General features: G+C 40.8%; 1 protein-coding gene across 1 annotated transcript; it reads right to left on the reverse strand.

Annotated features, from left to right (window-relative positions):
• Window positions 1–1266: 1266 nt before the first annotated feature.
• LOC119782524 (protein crumbs homolog 1-like) lies at window positions 1267–17661 on the reverse strand. Its single transcript, XM_038283521.1, has 8 exons — window positions 17624–17661; window positions 14752–15723; window positions 8174–8724; window positions 7923–8088; window positions 5866–6781; window positions 4251–4292; window positions 4040–4162; window positions 1267–2055 (listed from the first exon to the last, which is right to left on the reverse strand). Exons 1-8 carry the CDS (start codon window positions 17655–17657, stop codon window positions 1803–1805), a joined length of 3057 nt encoding a protein of 1018 aa, XP_038139449.1. The 5' UTR covers window positions 17658–17661; the 3' UTR covers window positions 1267–1802.
• Between the last annotated feature and the right edge of the window lie 26 nt (window positions 17662–17687).

Here is a 17687-nt window from a genome sequence, read left to right on the forward strand (position 1 = left end):
AAAAACATATTTAAACAAAGACTGTGTAAATGTTCATGAATGAAAACCCAAAGTTTAGCTTCCTCATAAATTAGACCAATAAAAGAGGATTTTATAAGAGAAATCGGGGCCAAAAAGGAAGTATGCACGCAACGTCTGCATGCTTGCTTTATCAGTGCAGCGTGAGATGCAGATCATCCTTATTTTCTTTGCAGGGTTTGTTGCTGGTGACTACAGCAGCAGGTAGTGCTGATTAATGGCCATGTTAGCTTGTAACAAGTCGACATGATAAATCATGAAATCTGTGGCAACATCTCAGTGAACCCGAAGCTGCTTCTACGCTACCTTCACTCTTCCTCCTGCCTCTGGGACCAAATAACATGAAATTTAAAACACAAATCGCAGGTAAAATGCTTCTGATAGCTCTTCAGGAATCGCCTTAAAGGAATAGTACACCCAAAACATGATTAGCCTTCATTTTCTACTCACCCCCATGCTGAACAACACTCTGAAGTACTTTTTTGATATCTCAAATGCATCTGGAGATCTGGGAGGCTTCTTGCTGTCTGCTGACATTCAAATAATGGAGGTCTATGGTGACCGAGGCAGAAAGGTCCATAAAAGTCCACAAAAAAACGTGTCAATATTCCTCCATACTGCTCGTCCAATGTATTCCAAGTGTCCTGAGTGGGTAGCGTCCAGAATTTACTCGAAACGAAGTCATTTAGAATGTTTTTAGAGCATAAACAGTAGTGTATAGGATTTCCTGAAAGCGCGTTCACGACGCTACGGAAGCCGGCAGACCAAACCAGATGAAAGTGCGCATTCAGCGTCTGCTCTGCCAATAATGCAAGCGTAGCAGAAGAAATGTGCTGTTTACCTGTGCAAAGAAAGAAACAACGAAAGAAAAATGTCTGAGGACTTCAGTGTTGAGGAAGAGCATGAGTTCTTTGCCGAGCTAAATGCGCACTTTCATCTGGTTTGGTCTGCCGCGGTTTCCGTAGACTCGTGAACTCGGCGTGCGCTTTCAGGAAATCCTATACACTACTGTTTATGCTCTAAAAACATTCTAAATGACTTTGTTTCGAGTAAATTCTGGATGCTACCCACTCATGACACTTGGAATACATTGGACGAGCAGTATGGAGGAATATTGACACGTTTTTTGTGGACTTTTATGGACCTTTCTGCCTCGGGCGCCATAGACCTCCATTATTTGAATGTCAGCAGACAGCAAGAAGCCTCCCAGATCTCCAGATGCATTTGAGATATCAAAAAAGTACTCCAGAGTGTTGTTCAGCATGGGGGTGAGTAGAAAATGAAGGCTAATCATGTTTTGGGTGTACTATTCCTTTAAATGCAGCAGCCAGCATCTTTAGCAGTACCTGCTGCTGCTGGATGTCTGCAGGATAAGGCCTTTCATCGACATCTTTCTGTAGAACTTTTTATAAAAAAAACAAACTTTGGGGTAATTAACTGTTCACCATTTTAATCAAAAATAATAGAATTATAGGCTCAAAATAATTAATTTTGTCATATTAATATTTAAAATGTATAGTATGAGCATCGTTACATTTCCAGTTCATTACGATAGAAGTTGTAGTCGGAGAAACAGTAAATATATTTTTATTGATGTTCACTGCAACTGTTTTCAGATCTTTTCAGCTTCTTTTGAAACATCTCTGTTGAGCTGAGGTCAGAAAAACATGAAAGAAGTTCATATGGGTTCATATCTGACAACACAGAGTCATGGAAGCTGATTTGTGGCTCCTACATTCTGTGTTTGGAGGACTTCCTGATTTCTGAGTGTCTCCCGATTCGGTCTAATCGTTGACATGGAAGCCCCACTCAATCTCCGGCTCATCATCGAGGCGGATAACCAGGTAGGACACGAGCTGGAAGAGGTTCTGCCACAGGCCCAGGAACAGATACATGTAGAAGTCGCTGACGTCCATTTGGCAGTAGACGCCTGAGTAATTCATGTCGCAAACGCACTCAAAGCTGTTCATGTAGTTGATGCAGAAGCCTCCGTTCATGCACGGGTCTGAGGCACATTCATCGATATCCTTCTCACACCTGAAAGGGCACAAAAAGTGTTTTGTTTTAGAAAGCATGCAGGTTATGAGCAACTAAGAAGGTGTTTTTTATATAGTGACAGGGATCATGGAGGGTGAAGGTTATTTGTACTTTCCTTAAATTTCCAGATAATTGATTAATTTTTCTCTCCCCGATGTTTGAGTTTGACTAATTGCATGTATGGGTGACTTAACTGCTTTAAGCCTCCAACCTAAATATCTCTTCTTTCTCAGAGGCAACTAATTGATTCAAGTTAATTGGTGCTCGAAGACTGACTGGAATCTTTCTCCTGCCCTTGGTCCTTGTTTTTTTTGGTCAGTTTGCCAAAACAGGGGGACGGATCAGCTAGACACCAGAGGTAAGGGGTGACGGCATTCTTGAGCAGGGAATCGATGTGAGAACAGTGGCTGAGAGCCACAATGAGCTGGCCAGCTTTGCTGCCCTCTGGAGCTAACAAACCACAGCAGTAGAGGCGGCATCTTGGCGCTGCTAGCTCAGGAAGAGACCTGAGGAGGACAGCGGTGGATCAGAGAAGACTACCACGCAAACAGAGCACTGAAGGCCGGGAGATAAGCTACGGCTGGCCAAGGCTGGTAATAGACGCAAACTGCAGATGATCGAAGCAGGATGGCGGAAGATCAGATAAGTGCGCCAGGTGGACAGAGGGCTGAAAGCGGAGGACAGCTGTACATCGGAGAAGCCCGTCAAGGAGAAAGACCAGGAAGAAGCTGGAAAAACGCAGAGGTTCGCCTCTAGAGCAGGCATCCCCAAAGTCAGTCCTCGAGGGCCGCTGTCCTGCAGGTTTTAGCGGCTCTCGGGGACCGACTTTGGAGATGCCTGCCCTAGAGGCTAACTGCTGGAGGTGGAAGGAGGACCGCTAAGGATCAGAGAAGACTTTGAACGGCAGAGCGTGAAGAGAGAAGGGATCAGCTGATCCGTGTCGCTGCTGGAAGTAGGACCTAAAACAGTCCTTCTATGGCTGAATTAGAAAGCAACTCACAGCAGTCATCCTTTGTCAACATTACCTCTATGTTCCCTTTTCGATTAGAAAAACCTTGTCTCCGCTGCCTCCTTCACTGAAACGGTGGCCAATCCATGATACACTCTTATCTCCTCATTTTTAGACTTAATAATACATGGTATTAATTAATGCTCATGAGACAACAGCTTTGAAGACTTTATGAATTCAATGCTGTGATCTAATGCAGACAAACGTTTCATGTCGCTGAAAATTACACAATGCTGCTTTAAAACAGGTGTTTTGTCTAAATAATTTAATTTTTTTAAAGCCTAATGCAAAAAGTCCCAGAATTAAGGTTTAAAACTAAACTACTCGTAAATCCATACAATAGATTTTATGTTTCTAAATAATGTTTCAGAAAATATATATGGAAATTTTCAGGCAGTATCTGTTGAAAATATATTTGGTAACATGTTTACTTCAAATGCTTTCATTGCTTTCCATTTAATTTTTTTTTAATCAGTCTTGATGTTATAATATTCCTTTTTATACACCTAAAATGTTTTTTTTTTTATCATTTCTATGCTGACATTCAGCTTTATTTATTTATTTTTTACTGTCTTTTCATTTATTGTTTTTGTCTTTCCTGCATCAAATGTTGATTATCCTTAAATTACCATCAGATAAATTCAAACTTTCACTATTAAAGAGACACTTAAAAAAAAAAAAAACAAATCAATCGCTGTGCTTTTTTTATATGTACATAAATTCCTGTCAAAGTCCGTTCCAGCAAAAAGCATTTTCTTTTCCGCGAGAACAGACAAACTGCAGCCATCTTGTTACCTGTAGTACTTATTTACTCCGGCAGAGGGCACCATTCATTCCCATATTCAATATTTTAGGATTTTTGAGGCTCATCTTAACTTTGTTAAAGAGCAGGAAGAATTTAAAGACATAATGCTCAATAAGCTGTTCTCCTCCAGTGACCCAAAGAGACGCTACAGATCATCATGCAGGTCTCACCATTGACCGGTGAAGCCAGGAAGGCAGTAACAAGTGTTCCCGGTTTCAGAGCAGTTTCCTCCATTAAAGCAATTGTAGTTCCATCTTGTTCCCACACAGGAAGATGCAGGCAACTGAGGAAGCCTAGACAGACACATATACAATGTTAGTTTCCTTTATTAGGACTTACACAGCTTTGCAAAAGGGTTTTGCTTTAATATATATTACTCACGGATCTGTTTCAATGTACCAAGGTGTGTCAGGGATTTTCACACTGTAATAGATAAGATGTGTTGGAACAACTTATTAATCTAGTTTTAGCTATTGTTTTGAAATCACTGCCACAAGATTGCATATCTTAAATTTCCTAGAATGTAGGAAGACATGATGCTGCTTATTTATGCATGATGCATACTTATTTAACTTCGGAATAGCATATTGTTCTCAGTATCACTGAAGTGCCTCTCTGAAAATTTGCATGCACTTTATGCTCATCTGTACAGAAGAGGGTTAGGGCCAGTGAAGAAAAAAAAGTTAACTGATTTAAAAAAAAAAAATTTCAGTTTAGTATGGAAAAAAAATCAGAATTCTGACTTTAATCTCAGAATTCTGACTTTTTTTATTTTCAGAATTCAGTCAGAATTCTGAGATTAAAGTCAAAATTCTGACTTCTTTCCCATGTTAAACTGAAATAAAAAATAAAATTTTAAAATCAGTTATTTATTATTTTATTTTCAGTGGCCCTAATCCTCTTCCGTACATCTGCTCGTGAAATACAAAGGAAAGTTCTAAGTTTTCATCCTGCAAAGATTGCTTTGCATCACTGATTGTGGTTCAGTTTCATTATTTGATTATAAACAATTGAAGCTGAAACTAATTTAAAACATTAGGCTCAATACTCCATCAGTTAAAAACAAATTAATTTAGTCATAATTCTGTGTATTTTTATGCAGGCTTTACTATCTTGTAGGTTGCTGCTGCAAATTGAAAGTTTGTCACATATTTTCATTGCAGGTCAACAGTTTGCTTCAATTTCTGTACATGTCAATGCAAAATTCATCCCAAATTGTACAGAAAATATGTTTTTTTTTTTTGCACCCAAATCTTGATCCTACTAAGATGTTGTGGGGTGACTCAAAACAGGTTGCACATGTAAGGAACCTCCCTTTAGAGCAGCGGTTACCAACCTTTTTACAGCTAAGGGCTAATTCAGGGTCACTGAGTCACAGGAAGGGCTACCGATACTGACCTATGAATGGCAAGGGTCAACGTTCACCTAAACTTCATACATTATATACATATCTTTATCGTTTCTTTAAATCTATAATTTTCTTTTAGACATTTTCATTTTGAAATCTCTATAAATGCTTAAATGCCATATATGATTAAAGGATGAAATGTTCTATAACCCTATTAAAAAAAGGAGAGCAACAAAATACAGTGAAATTTCAAACGTAGCTCACTGTTGAGTTGTTTTATTTTCAGAAGACTCTAAGGGCACCCCTTGTGGTCCTTGAGGGCCCCTTGGTGCCCGCGGGCACCATGTTGGTGACCCCTGCTTTAGAGCAATGCAAATGACCAGCAAATGGTTACAAGAAGTATCTCACTGAAGCTGGTTAAGGTAAAGGGAGTATTACCAGCTGATAATGTGTGGGATTCTCTTGATATATCCTCAGCTAGAAAAGGAATGAAAAAGTAACTATCTAATTTTCAAATAGTTTTTAGTATGGCTGTATTTCAAAGACACAATAGGACTTGATGTTCCAGCAAAGCCTCCTAATTTTTCACAGTCTAACTCATATCTAACATGTGTGTTTCAGTATCTCAGCAGATTGCATAATACTCACTCGCAGTAATAGCCCGTCATGTTCCGGGGGCACAGACACGTGTAGCTCCGGAAGCCTTTAAGACAGGTGGCACCGTAGCTGCAACTGCTGTTTTCACACATATCGACTTCTACATCGCAGCGTTTACCAGTGAAGCCCGCCTCACACTCACACTTAAAGCCCTTGGATAGGTTGGTACAGTTTCCGTAGACACATGGATGGGAGATGCAGGTGTCTGTCTTTTCTTGGCATAGTGATCCTGTCCAGTCAGAGGGACATGTGCACCGATGCAGGTCGAACAGGTCTTCACAGGCACCCCCATTCTGGCATGGGTTTGGAGAACATACACTGGCTCCCCAGCATCCATACCATGGGGAATGATTGCTGTTATCCCTCACAAACTGCTCCTCCTGAGGTCTGGGGAGGTTCAGCTCCTTGTCCAGGTGGAACGGTAGATGAAGACCCCCAATCTTTACTGGACCTAGACACCCTAAAAAGGTGGCTCCCGATTCCTGGTTCAAACCTCCTACGAAAATGTCAGCTCCATCCCTGAGAAAGTTCAAGTCACCAAAATTTGCTCCAGAAACACTGATGTACTCTTTTTCTTCATCTACCTCAATGATCCAACTGGATGCTGGAGTCCGTTTGTCCTTGCTGATCGACACAAAGTGCCACTCACCGTCGCTGAGTGGAGCCCGGCTCTGGGCTGTCACTCTCCCAGAATCTTTATTAGCCCCGGCCTGGAGCTCCATAAACAAATGAGAGTTGAGGAGAGAGAGCGTTATGATGTCAGGGCCTCTCTGAGAATAGAGCAAAACGGCCTCCGTCTGTCTGGTGCGAAAACTGAGGGAGATGCTGGTGAGGTTGCGCTTAATTTTTCCATTACTGTGGTACCAAAAAATGTTGTTTTCAAGCCGAATTGTCACATTGGACAAACCTGAGATTGACAAAGAAATATAAACACCCTGGTAAATAAGTTATTCTGGTTTCAATACATTTTGGCAACATTATTGTTGTACTATCTAAACTGATACACTGAGTCAAATTAAGCCAAGCTATACTTTCTAATAAGAAACCAATGAAGGGTGCAAAGTTGTAAGGGGACATGCCTGTACTCCACAGTGAACATATAATCAAATCAGGGGAAGCAATTCATCTACTTTGAAGGCCCCTTTGTTTGTATTCAAATAGCATGAAAATAAGTTAGCCTTTTTTAATTTGGTGCTGCTTCTTGAAAGCCAAAGATATCCTGGCAGAAGAAAGTAGGAGTCAAAGAATAAAACTCAGTATCTTCTCCTTTGTGTGTCAACAAGTGACCAATACATTACTTACAGGCTATTTTAAGAGACTGGTGAAGATTCCCAGTCATCCGGGTCATAGTCATTGCAAAAAAGCTAAAAAACAACAACAATCCTCTGGACTTTGGTTTCAAGTTTGAAGACGTTTCGCTTCCCATCCAGGAAGCTTTTTCAATTCAAAATGTCAGAAATAGCGTTGAGTTCAAGGCTTTATAGAGCGGACCAAAGCAAAGCCTTGTTTTGGCTTAGAAACATGAAAATTGATGAGGACACACACAATGGATTGTCTTTTAACTGTATTGGAATAGTTTAAGAGACACATACTGAGATGAATTAATAGATTTTGCTTGTATTATATTGATAATGAGAGAAGTTGGGCATTTGGGCAATCAGAAGAGGATATGCTACATAATGGATTTTCTAGTTACCTGTCTTTACTTGCTAGAACTGTTATTGTGGGTGTTTTGGATAAACCCTCTTCCCTTTTTGGTCAAGAACATGTGAGAAAGAAATCTTGTCACCACACACCACCACAGGCATGTGCCAGTATAGCTAATCTGACCAGGGATTACCAAGTTTTAGGGGAATCCTCTGTGGGAACTCTGTCTCCTCCTGTAATTAGCCAGATGGTAATTAATAAGTCTACATTTACATGCGAGTCCTGCTCAGGAGGGGGAATATAAATTCTCTCCGTACTTGGTATGCTATTCTTAAAAAAGCCTTGCTCTTAGTAGATGCATTGTAATGCTGCAACAAGATCTTTAAAGACACGGTACTTACACTCAAAGCCTTGACTGAGGGGTTGACAGACGGTTGTAACAGGGCAGGGAGACAGCTCGCACCATTTTACCTCTTCACACCTTTGCCCCGCTGTGTTGGGAGGGCAGCTGCAGATGAAATCGTCCCACATGGAGTAACACTCTCCCCCATTAAGACAAGGGTTTGCCTGGTGTGTTAAAGACAGTAATGAGGGTTGAAGCTGTCTCATTTGAAACAGAGGTAAAGGTTGACAGCACCGTTTGTTGACTTACAGCACAGGCGTTGTCGCTGCTGCATCCCTCCGCAACGCCTACAAGCTTCTGCAGGCTGTACGACTCAACAGGAGTGGGTATTGGGTAGAACTGCAGGCGTTTGCTGTTGATTCTCAGATCCTGCACACATCCTTTGAAGTATCCACCAAATGAAGCTGAGGCCCTTGAGTCGGGTAGCCCTCCAACGTAAACCAGATCGTCGGGATTGGCTTGGACTCTCCTGGTGGTCATAGAGCCTTCAATTTGAGCAGACTGGAACAGCGTGGCTGATGTTCCTTCCAGCTTTACAGTGACCAGGTGGAAATGGCCATTGCTGACTGGATTCCGACCAACAAGAGTCTCAAAGTTGTTAACCTGAACTCTGATCTTGCCCTCCACCAGCCACAGGCGAAGGTACTGGCTAGTGGTGTTGGCCATGATGACAAGCAGCCCGCTGGTCTGTCTAGTGCGAATGAACATGGATATAACCAAAGAATCTCCCGGGTTGTTGTCTAATGAGAACACGGCATAGCTCTCAAGATCTTTGTTTCCAAACCGGGCACTGATATACTCTGTGATGAAGGAACAAGAAAAGAGATGGTTGTAAATGAGGCTGGCATGCTTTTGACAAAGTCCTCCAACTTTTTAAATTGTAACTCTGACCTTGATGCAGCTAGACTAGGTATTGCTTTATGGTAGAGAGGACTTTAAAATTCTTTGATAGACTAACAGAGGTCTTTGCAGACAGATACCAGGTTATCTCAGAAGACTTCTGCACCCACATGTCCATGATGTGACCATTGCTGATGGTGCCCCATGCTAAGCTGAAATCACATGGAGACAGAGCCTTCTGTTCAGTGGCTCTATGACTCTAGAACTCCCTTTCTTTTGGTATTTAGTTCGATAAACTCTTTCGTGTCTGTTAAAAGCATTTTTTAAAACATTTTTTATTAATTTATCTCAGGATATTCATAAAACATCATTGGATCTTGTGAACCACCTTGTTTTTTATGTCTTGAGTAAGCACTACATGATTTACATGAAATTTTACTTTCATGTAAATAAATATTAGGGTTGTATCAGCAAAATAACAAAGTGATCTTGTTAAGTGCTAAAAAGCACAATAAATGGTAAAACAAGCTATTCTGTGTGGTTAAAAACTACTCCTTATAACCCAACAGTTTGGAAGAGCAGCTCTAGCAGCATTTCTTGCAATCCTTTGCATTTAACTTTACTTAACGTTTCTCTTTGTTATGGTTTTCCCCTTTTGGGACTTTGAGTTTTTAGTTTTAAGCTATCAGTAATTCTGTTTTGTTGATCTGTGGTTTATTTTCCATTTTATGTTATGTTTAAGCAGTTTTAAGTTACTCTCTGTTGCCCCCTTGTGCCTGTCTCCTTTCCTCTAGCTCCCTCTAGTTAATTACCCTGGTCTTTGTTCTGTCTCACATACAGGTGCTGGTCATAAAATTAGAATATCATGAAAAAGTAGATTGATTTCAGTAATTCCATTTAAAAAGTGAAACTTGTATATTATATTCATACATTACATACAAACTCATATATTTCAGATGTTTATTTTGTTTAATTTTGATGATTACAAATGACAACAAATGAAAATCTCAAATTCATCATATCAGAAAATTAGAATATTACTGATGACCAATAAAAACAAAGGATTTATAGAAATGTTGGCCAACTGAAAAGTATGAACATGAAAAGTATGAGCATGTACAGCACTCAGTATTTAGTTGGGCCTCCTTTGGCCTGTATTACTGCAGCAATGCGGCGTGGCATGGAGTCGATCAGTCTGTGGCACTGCTCAGGTGTTATGATAGCCCAGGTTGCTCTAATAGTGGCTTTTAGCTCTTCTGAATTGTTGGGTCTTGTGTATTGCATCTTCTTCTTCACAATACCCCATAGATTTTCTATGGGGTTAAGGTCAGGAGAGTTTGCTGGCCAATTAAGAACAGGGATACCATGGTCCTTCAACCAGGTACTGGTAGCTTTGGCACTGTGTGCAGGTGCCAAGTCCTGTTGGAAAATGAAATCTGCATCTCCAAAAAGTTGGTCAGCTGCAGGAAGCATGAAGTGCTCTAAAACTTCCTGGTATGTGGCTGCGTTGACCCTGGACCTCAGAAAACACAATGGACCAACACCAGCAGATGACATGGCACCCCAAACCATCACTGACTGTGGAAACTTTACACTGGACTTCAAGCAACGTGGATGAAGTGCCTCTCTTCTTTTCCTCCAGACTCTGGGACCTTGATTTCCAAAGGAAATGCAAAATTTACTTTCATCAGAGAACATGACTTTGGACCACTCACCAGCAGTCCAGTCCTGTTTCTCTTTAGCCCAGGCAAGACGCTTCTGACGCTGTCTGTGGTTCAAGAGTGGCTTGACACAAGGAATGCGACAGCAGAAACCCATGTCTTTCATACGTCTGTGTGTGGTGGTTCTTGAAGCACTCACTCCAGCTGCAGTCCACTCTTTGTGAATCTCCCCCACATTTTTGAAGGGGTTTTGTTTCACAATCCTCTCCAGGGTGCGGTTATCTCTCTTGCTTGTACACTTTTTTCGACCACATCTTTTCCTTCCCTTCGCCTCTCTATTAATGTGCTTGGACACTGAGCTCTGTGAACAGCCAGCCTCTTTAGCGATGACCTTTTGTGTCTTGCCCTCCTTGTGCAAGGTGTCGATGGTCGTCTTTTGGACAACTGTCAAGTCAGCAGTCTTCCCCATGATTGTGTAGCCTATAGAACTAGACTGAAAGACCATTTAAAGGCTTTTGCAGGTGGTTTGAGTTAATTAGCTGATTAGAGTGTGGCACCAGGGGCCATCAATTTTGAACCTTTTCACAATATTCTAATTTTCTGATATGATGAATTTGAGATTTTCATTTGTTGTCATTTGTAATCATCAAAATTAAACAAAATAAACATCTGAAATATATGAGTTTGTATGTAATGTATGAATATAATATACAAGTTTCACTTTTTAAATGGAATTACTGAAATCAATCTACTTTTTCATGATATTCTAATTTTATGACCAGCACCTGTATATACTCTTCCTGTGCAGTTCTTCAGTGCTGGTTCCTTTTTGTTTGTTGAATCCTTATCTCTGGCTCCCCATGTGAGTTTCTTTGATGTTTGCTGTTTTTTGGTTCTCAGTATTTTTTTGTTTTTGGGTGTTTGCCTCAAATTTTTTTTTTTCATTAAATCTACAAGAGCTCATCTCTGCCTCACTCATTTCTGCATTTGGGTCCTCAACCAACCTCCAACCACACATTGACACTCTTATGTTGCTGTGGATAAACTTTTAAGTAGTTTGTCTTTATATCAGGATTACAGTTTATCAGTAACCAATTGAGGTGCTTACCTGTTGGTTTAGTTTGCACCAATGTACTCAGATTGGATTTTACATCTGTCCAAGCAACATTGGTCTGTTGTTCTTGTGGCAAATTTGCAAACATGTATCATGCTGCTCTGTTTTTGTTAAAAGAAAATAACTTCTTCTGGCAGATTTTTTAGACAAGCTATTTCAAACAACCTTACTATTTAAAAGCTAACCTTTGCCTCAATCAAATGTGATGCTCTTCACACCAGCTGTTTTCCGTGAGGGTCATGCAGTCTGGGAAAGGGCTAAATTTGCCTGCACCTTCACTGATGAAAAAAACCCTGCATCTTTCCTGAATGTTTTCTTCGTTTTGGATTATGCCTCAGTATCTTATCCAGGATAGCTGGTCAGTTACTTTAAGGCTTTCAGGATTTTTTTTTTCTTTTCCTGTTATCTCTAACTTACCTACAAATCCATGTATCTAACTTCAGCATATTGAGTGTAGGTATTAGAGTTAAATCGGTTTGTTGACATGTAATGCTCTGGTTAAGTTCAGTCCTTGCACGATTCAAAGACGTGTTTTGATTTCTTTTTCTTGCCAGCGTTTTATCGTTATTACACTGTCACAAGTACAGAGCAATGAAATTAACTCTCTGCATTTAACCCATCCCATTGGGAAGCAGTGGGCTGCCATTGTGCGTGGCCCAGGGAGCAGTGTGGGGGTTGGTTGCTCAGGGACCCAGAGTGGCAGTCTGTGGGAGTGGGGCTCAAACTCAGAACCTCATTATTCCAAGTGCAATGCCCTAACCGCTAATCCACTACTCCCCAATGTAGGCATTGGGTCTTGACCTAAACTGGCAGAGCAGTGTGACTTACCACTTGAGCTAGCCGGCTGCTAATAACCAGGAGACAAACGTTTATTCTAAAAGTGCTTCTTCCCTCCTTTTTGTCCAGTCTTTTTATTCATTATTAAAACTTTGTCCTTTAGGTCAAATAAAGAATGCATCAGAGTAACCGACTTCACTGGAATGTTCAGCCTATTGGCGGCTGTTTCGACAATGAAGACCATAGAGTGAGAAGAAGAACATGCAGAAAGGAGCAGTAAAGAAGACACTGATCTGATAAGGCGTCCTGATCTTGCCGGCTGAGGGCATTCCTGCTTAGTCAGAGAAGGCCACGTTTTTTTAATCCATGCTGCAGGTGTCAGTAAATGGTTTCTGATTTGAAATCCGTGTGACCGGGCTTTGGTCTATTTCTATTTACCCTTTAAGCTCTTTGGAATCTGCTGTCTAACTTTACCCTGTTGGGTGGCTCTCTTTAAAGTGATCCATTTAGACTTCTGCTGCGACTGAACTTAACCTATAGCTGCTTTAACAGCCTGGGGTCAATTCTGCTTACTGTGGGGTTATTAGTAAAGGTGAAAGGGCTGGAATCACCGGAGCAGTTAAAACTTTGTGCTGGTTGGGACAAATAAACACACACGTTGAACTTAATGACATTTTCCTGCATAAAAACCTGAAACATTTTCATTAGATTCATTTTGATAGTCCATATAACAAGAGCAGGGACAAGGCACATGTTAGCTCAGGAGGAGCTGCTACAATTAACAGCTCAGGTGGGGGAATCTACTCATTCATTTGGTGACTTTTCACATTTATCTATTCTAATTAAGGGCACTTAATACTAACCATCCTGATCTCATGAGCTTTCAAGATTTCACTCGCTAATCAGTCTGGAGACTCTCCGTTGAAGAACATTTGGAGCCGTTCACCAAACGAACGTCCAATCAGCGTTGGCTTTGAGGCGGATTTGTTGTTGTTTGTTAGTTTAATCTCTAACTTTATGTTCTCTCTATTTTTACATCATCATTTTAGCATCATCTGGTTCTGTTAAGTACAGGATAACCCTGGAGAAAAAGTGGAATTTCAGACCAGGTAAGAATTCTATGTTAGACATAGAAAACAGTGTTAAAACAATAAAGTGTACTTTAGCTGCAGCTTTCAGGAGCCGTTTTCCAGCTGTGGCTAAAAGGCTCTTCTACTGCATTTCAGCTGTACTGGATCCATGGTAAAAGTCAGACATTATTTAAGGTTGAGGTCCGAATTTTTTTTTTTTTTTTTCCGATTGTTTTTGCTTTTATTCTGCTTTTATTTTTCTTCTATTTTATTATCTAATTCATGTAAAACGCTTTTAATTGTCCATGTACCGAGATGTGCTACACAAATAAACTTGCCTTGCCTTGCCTTGGCTGTGTTATACTCATGATCATAACAAGTGTTTTTGAATATTTAAACAAATATGTAAAGTAAAAAAGAAATATAAAGCTGTGTGCAAATTCTAGTGTTTCAGAGAAATAAAATAAACATAAAATACATCCATCCATCCATTTTCCTTCACGCTTTATCCCTACTGGGGTCGCGGGGGATGCTAGTACCTATCTCCAGCTGTCTACGGGTGAAAGGCAGAGTACACCCTGGACAGGTCGCCAGTCTGTCGCAGGGCAACACAGAGACACATAGGACCAACAATCATTCACGCACAAACACATCTAAGGAGAATTTAGAGAATTCAATTAACATGATAATCATGTTTTTGGACTGTGGCAGGAAGCCGGAGTACCCGGAGAGAACCCACGCATGCTGATTGAGAACATGTAAACGAAAGACTCAGGCCTGGAGATGAAACCCGGAACCTTCATACTGCAAGGTGCAAAAAACTATGCTATCTTTTGAGTTTTTACAGCACTAGTGGCTTGTTTTTCGACAGTAAGCTGACAGGAAAGGGGAAGAGACATGCTGCAAAGGATCACAGGTCGGATTTGAATCCAGGTCGGCCATGTTGAGGACCAAGGCCTCCCTACATGGGGCGTTCCCGCTAACCACTGCACCACCTGCACGCCTCCAATAAAACTCTTGTGTAACTAACTGTATCTAACTGATTAAGTTCTACTTTGCTACAGAAATAAGCTGCATATTATTTTATGGAATCTAAGGCATCTTTTGGGTTTTAAAAGCGACTTTCTAATGTTATTTTGCAGCATACCTGATTTTTTTTTGTGTGGCTTTTGTTATGTCATATTTTTCTTTATTCAATCACATATAAATCAGATATAGTAACAGTTAAAACATTGGTTCACTGGAAAAAAAAAACTTCCCTTTACACAGCTATAAAAGGTATGCAGTTAGACGTGATTACAGTTGATCTATGCTTGATTTACTTTCAAATTTTCCTGAGAACTACCCTCAGTGTGTGTGTGTTACCCTCTGCACAGTCCTCTCCGTCATACGGCCGGTGGCATTTACAGGTGTACCTCCTCCAGCCCCGGCTCACACAGCGCCCCCTGTTCTGACATGGGCTGTCCTCACACTTGTCTCTGTCACTGCATCCAGCTACGATGTTCACCTGGATGCTTGAATCTTTTGGAGCTTCAGCAGGCAACACCAGGAGTGAATCTACAATGACATCCCTAAAGCAGCCCAGAAATGCAGGCGGATGGTTTGCTTCATCCTCCACTCCGCCTGAAGACCAGTTCCCTGCAATTGCTCCAAGGAAGAGGGTTTGGCGAACAGCTCCTGGCTCAGGCAGAGCAGCAGTTGAATGCATCGGATGCACTGCAGCGCTGGAGTTTCTGGTGCAGCTCCTTTCTCTGCAGAGAAGCCTGATGAGACTGACCGCGCCGCCCAGTGATGCTTCAGCTGTGTGCCACTTGTTGTTTGATAAATACTCAGGGAGTTCTTGAACCAGCGCTTTGTTGCTTTGATTCTTCAAGCTAAAGAGGCAGAGGTGTCCATCCATCAGCTCGATGGTGAGAAACAGATCATCCACTCTACGTTGAAACAGAGTGCCGGTTGGGTTCTCCGTCCTAAAGCTGAAGGTCAAATTTAGAGGTGATTCTGATTCTAGTTGCTTTGTGTCTATGTACATGTAGCCCTGTGACTCAAATGAGAAGGTGGTGGAGGTCCGGCATCTAGGCCCTGAAAAACCTGGAGGGCAGATGCACATAAAAGTGTGTTGGTCATTCACCAACAAAGGAGAACATCTTCCTCCATTCTCACACTGGCTTTCTTCACAGCCTGTAAGAGGAACAGTACAGTTCTCCCCAACATACAGGCGTCCATTTTGGCTTTGCTGCGAACAAAGGCATCGGAATCCTTCCGAGTGGCTTTCACAAACTCCGCCATTTTGACATGGCTGCTGTTCACATCCACCGAGGTCCTCAGTGTGAGATGTTCCTGCAGAGAAAACAAAAAGATTTGTATGTTATGTCGATACAATGCAAACAGTTGTGGAAGTTATCTCACGGATAATCAGAGATCAGAGAGCCTCATGGAGGAGCTGCAAGGAAGCTCAGTTTAGGAGAGAGAAACTATTTACAGGGTCTCTATAAGGGGGAGTGGTGGCTTATAGGGGGAGTGGTGGCCTAGTGATTAGAGCATTGTGTTTGGGTGCCAGAGGTGCCAGAGAAGAAACAAAGCAGAGATGAAAGAAAGTTCCAAAAAAAGTTAAAAAACAATCCACTGGACTTTATTTCCAAGTTTAAAGATGGAAGGGAATGAAGCCTTTTCCATTAAAAATGTCAGAATTAGCATTGAGTTCGAGGCTTTATAGAGTGGACCAAAAACAAAGCCTTGTTTTGACTTAGAAAACATGCAAATTGAACCGGACGAACGGGTCCTCGCTTTATAATAGGCTGTCGTTTGGGTTCTTTGTTAGCCTACAATACCCGATACATGTCTATGAAGGACAGTTGTTCAGAATTTACAACAACGGACACAGCAAGCATGACGGAGAAGTTGCTCTGTTACAGTATGAAGAACCATAAAATAAACTTGTCAGTTGAAATGTTTTTCCGAAAGGGTAAACAAACACTGCACATCTCTTTAAGTACACCATAAACCTGCAGTGAAACAGCAGCAGTATCATGCAGTGGTGATAGTTGTCTCCTGCAGAAACAGGGAAGCTGGTCAGAAGGATGAAGTGAAAAACAGAGATATTCTGGAAGAAAAGCTGTTAGATGCAACAGAAAAATAGAGACTGAGACGGAGCTTCCAGGACCTCTGTGTAGAACAGAACGGTCTTGATATGCATGTGTTTTAATGGCCAAGTCAAAGTTTATACCAGAAAAAAAAGGCAAGGCAAGTTTATTTGTACAGCAATATTCAATATGAAGACAATTCAAAGTGCTTTACATGAATAAAACAGTAAAATAGAAGCAGAAATGTAAAGCAAGGGGAGACCAAAGATGGAGTCCATGCAAAATTACTAGGACTGTGCTTTTTTTCCAAAGGAAATTCTAATTATTCAGTTTTTAAAGATGCTAAGTGTTAGGTTTATTCAATGATGATTATAAAATTAATGTGTGTTTATGAAACATTTGTGCGAGGGGATGCTCCACTCCTGTCTCATGATCCAGTCAGGAGACCATCCTGCCTTGTCATTCTGACGGAGCATTCTATCTTTATGAACTGATCAATTGTTCTGTCAGAACAATACTCTGTTGGTAACCATGTGTCATGTTCTGTTAATAAAACGCTCTGCAGAGGAGGTCCAGTGGGAGACAGTGCGTTTGAGTCTGGGGTTCAACTTTCTCTCCTTTCTGCAGAAATTGTATCCATTACTATGTATTTCAGTTCTTCTTTTGCAAACCTACATTTATGAACCCGACACAAGGCTTCCTTAAAAGACCTGTGACTGTAATCCCATAAACACCAAGTTGGGGGATTGCATATAATGAGACACACAAATGCAAATTTCCCATAAAATAAATGTACCGTTTTAAAAGTAGATTTAATATATATTTACAAAAAAAACATATACAGGCTCAATTGTCTGTTATTATGTTTTTTTTAGGTCAAATGTTTGGAAAACGCCTTCTCTAAAAGTTGGCTTGACAAATGTTTGACTCCATGAGTCTTAATAACAATAATTGCAATTTTGAGAAATTATGCATGAATTTCTATATGCGTCATGAATGTGTGGCTATAATGTGAAAAATATTTGACAAAGTTCAAGCACCATAGAGGTCAGATAATATTTCACTACATATCTAACGAGGAGCTTTACTTTCTGCAGCATGCAACAAATATCAGCAGGTCTTAACTCTACAACTATACATTGGATATGTTACATTACCTGCAAAAAGCAACAGTAGAATCCACACACACATGATGAATATTGCTCTCCAAATTGGCCTCTA

This window comes from Cyprinodon tularosa, unplaced genomic scaffold (assembly GCF_016077235.1).
Source record: "Cyprinodon tularosa strain WSP-4 unplaced genomic scaffold, ASM1607723v1 ctg195, whole genome shotgun sequence".
NCBI classification, from domain to species: Eukaryota; Metazoa; Chordata; class Actinopteri; order Cyprinodontiformes; family Cyprinodontidae; genus Cyprinodon; species Cyprinodon tularosa.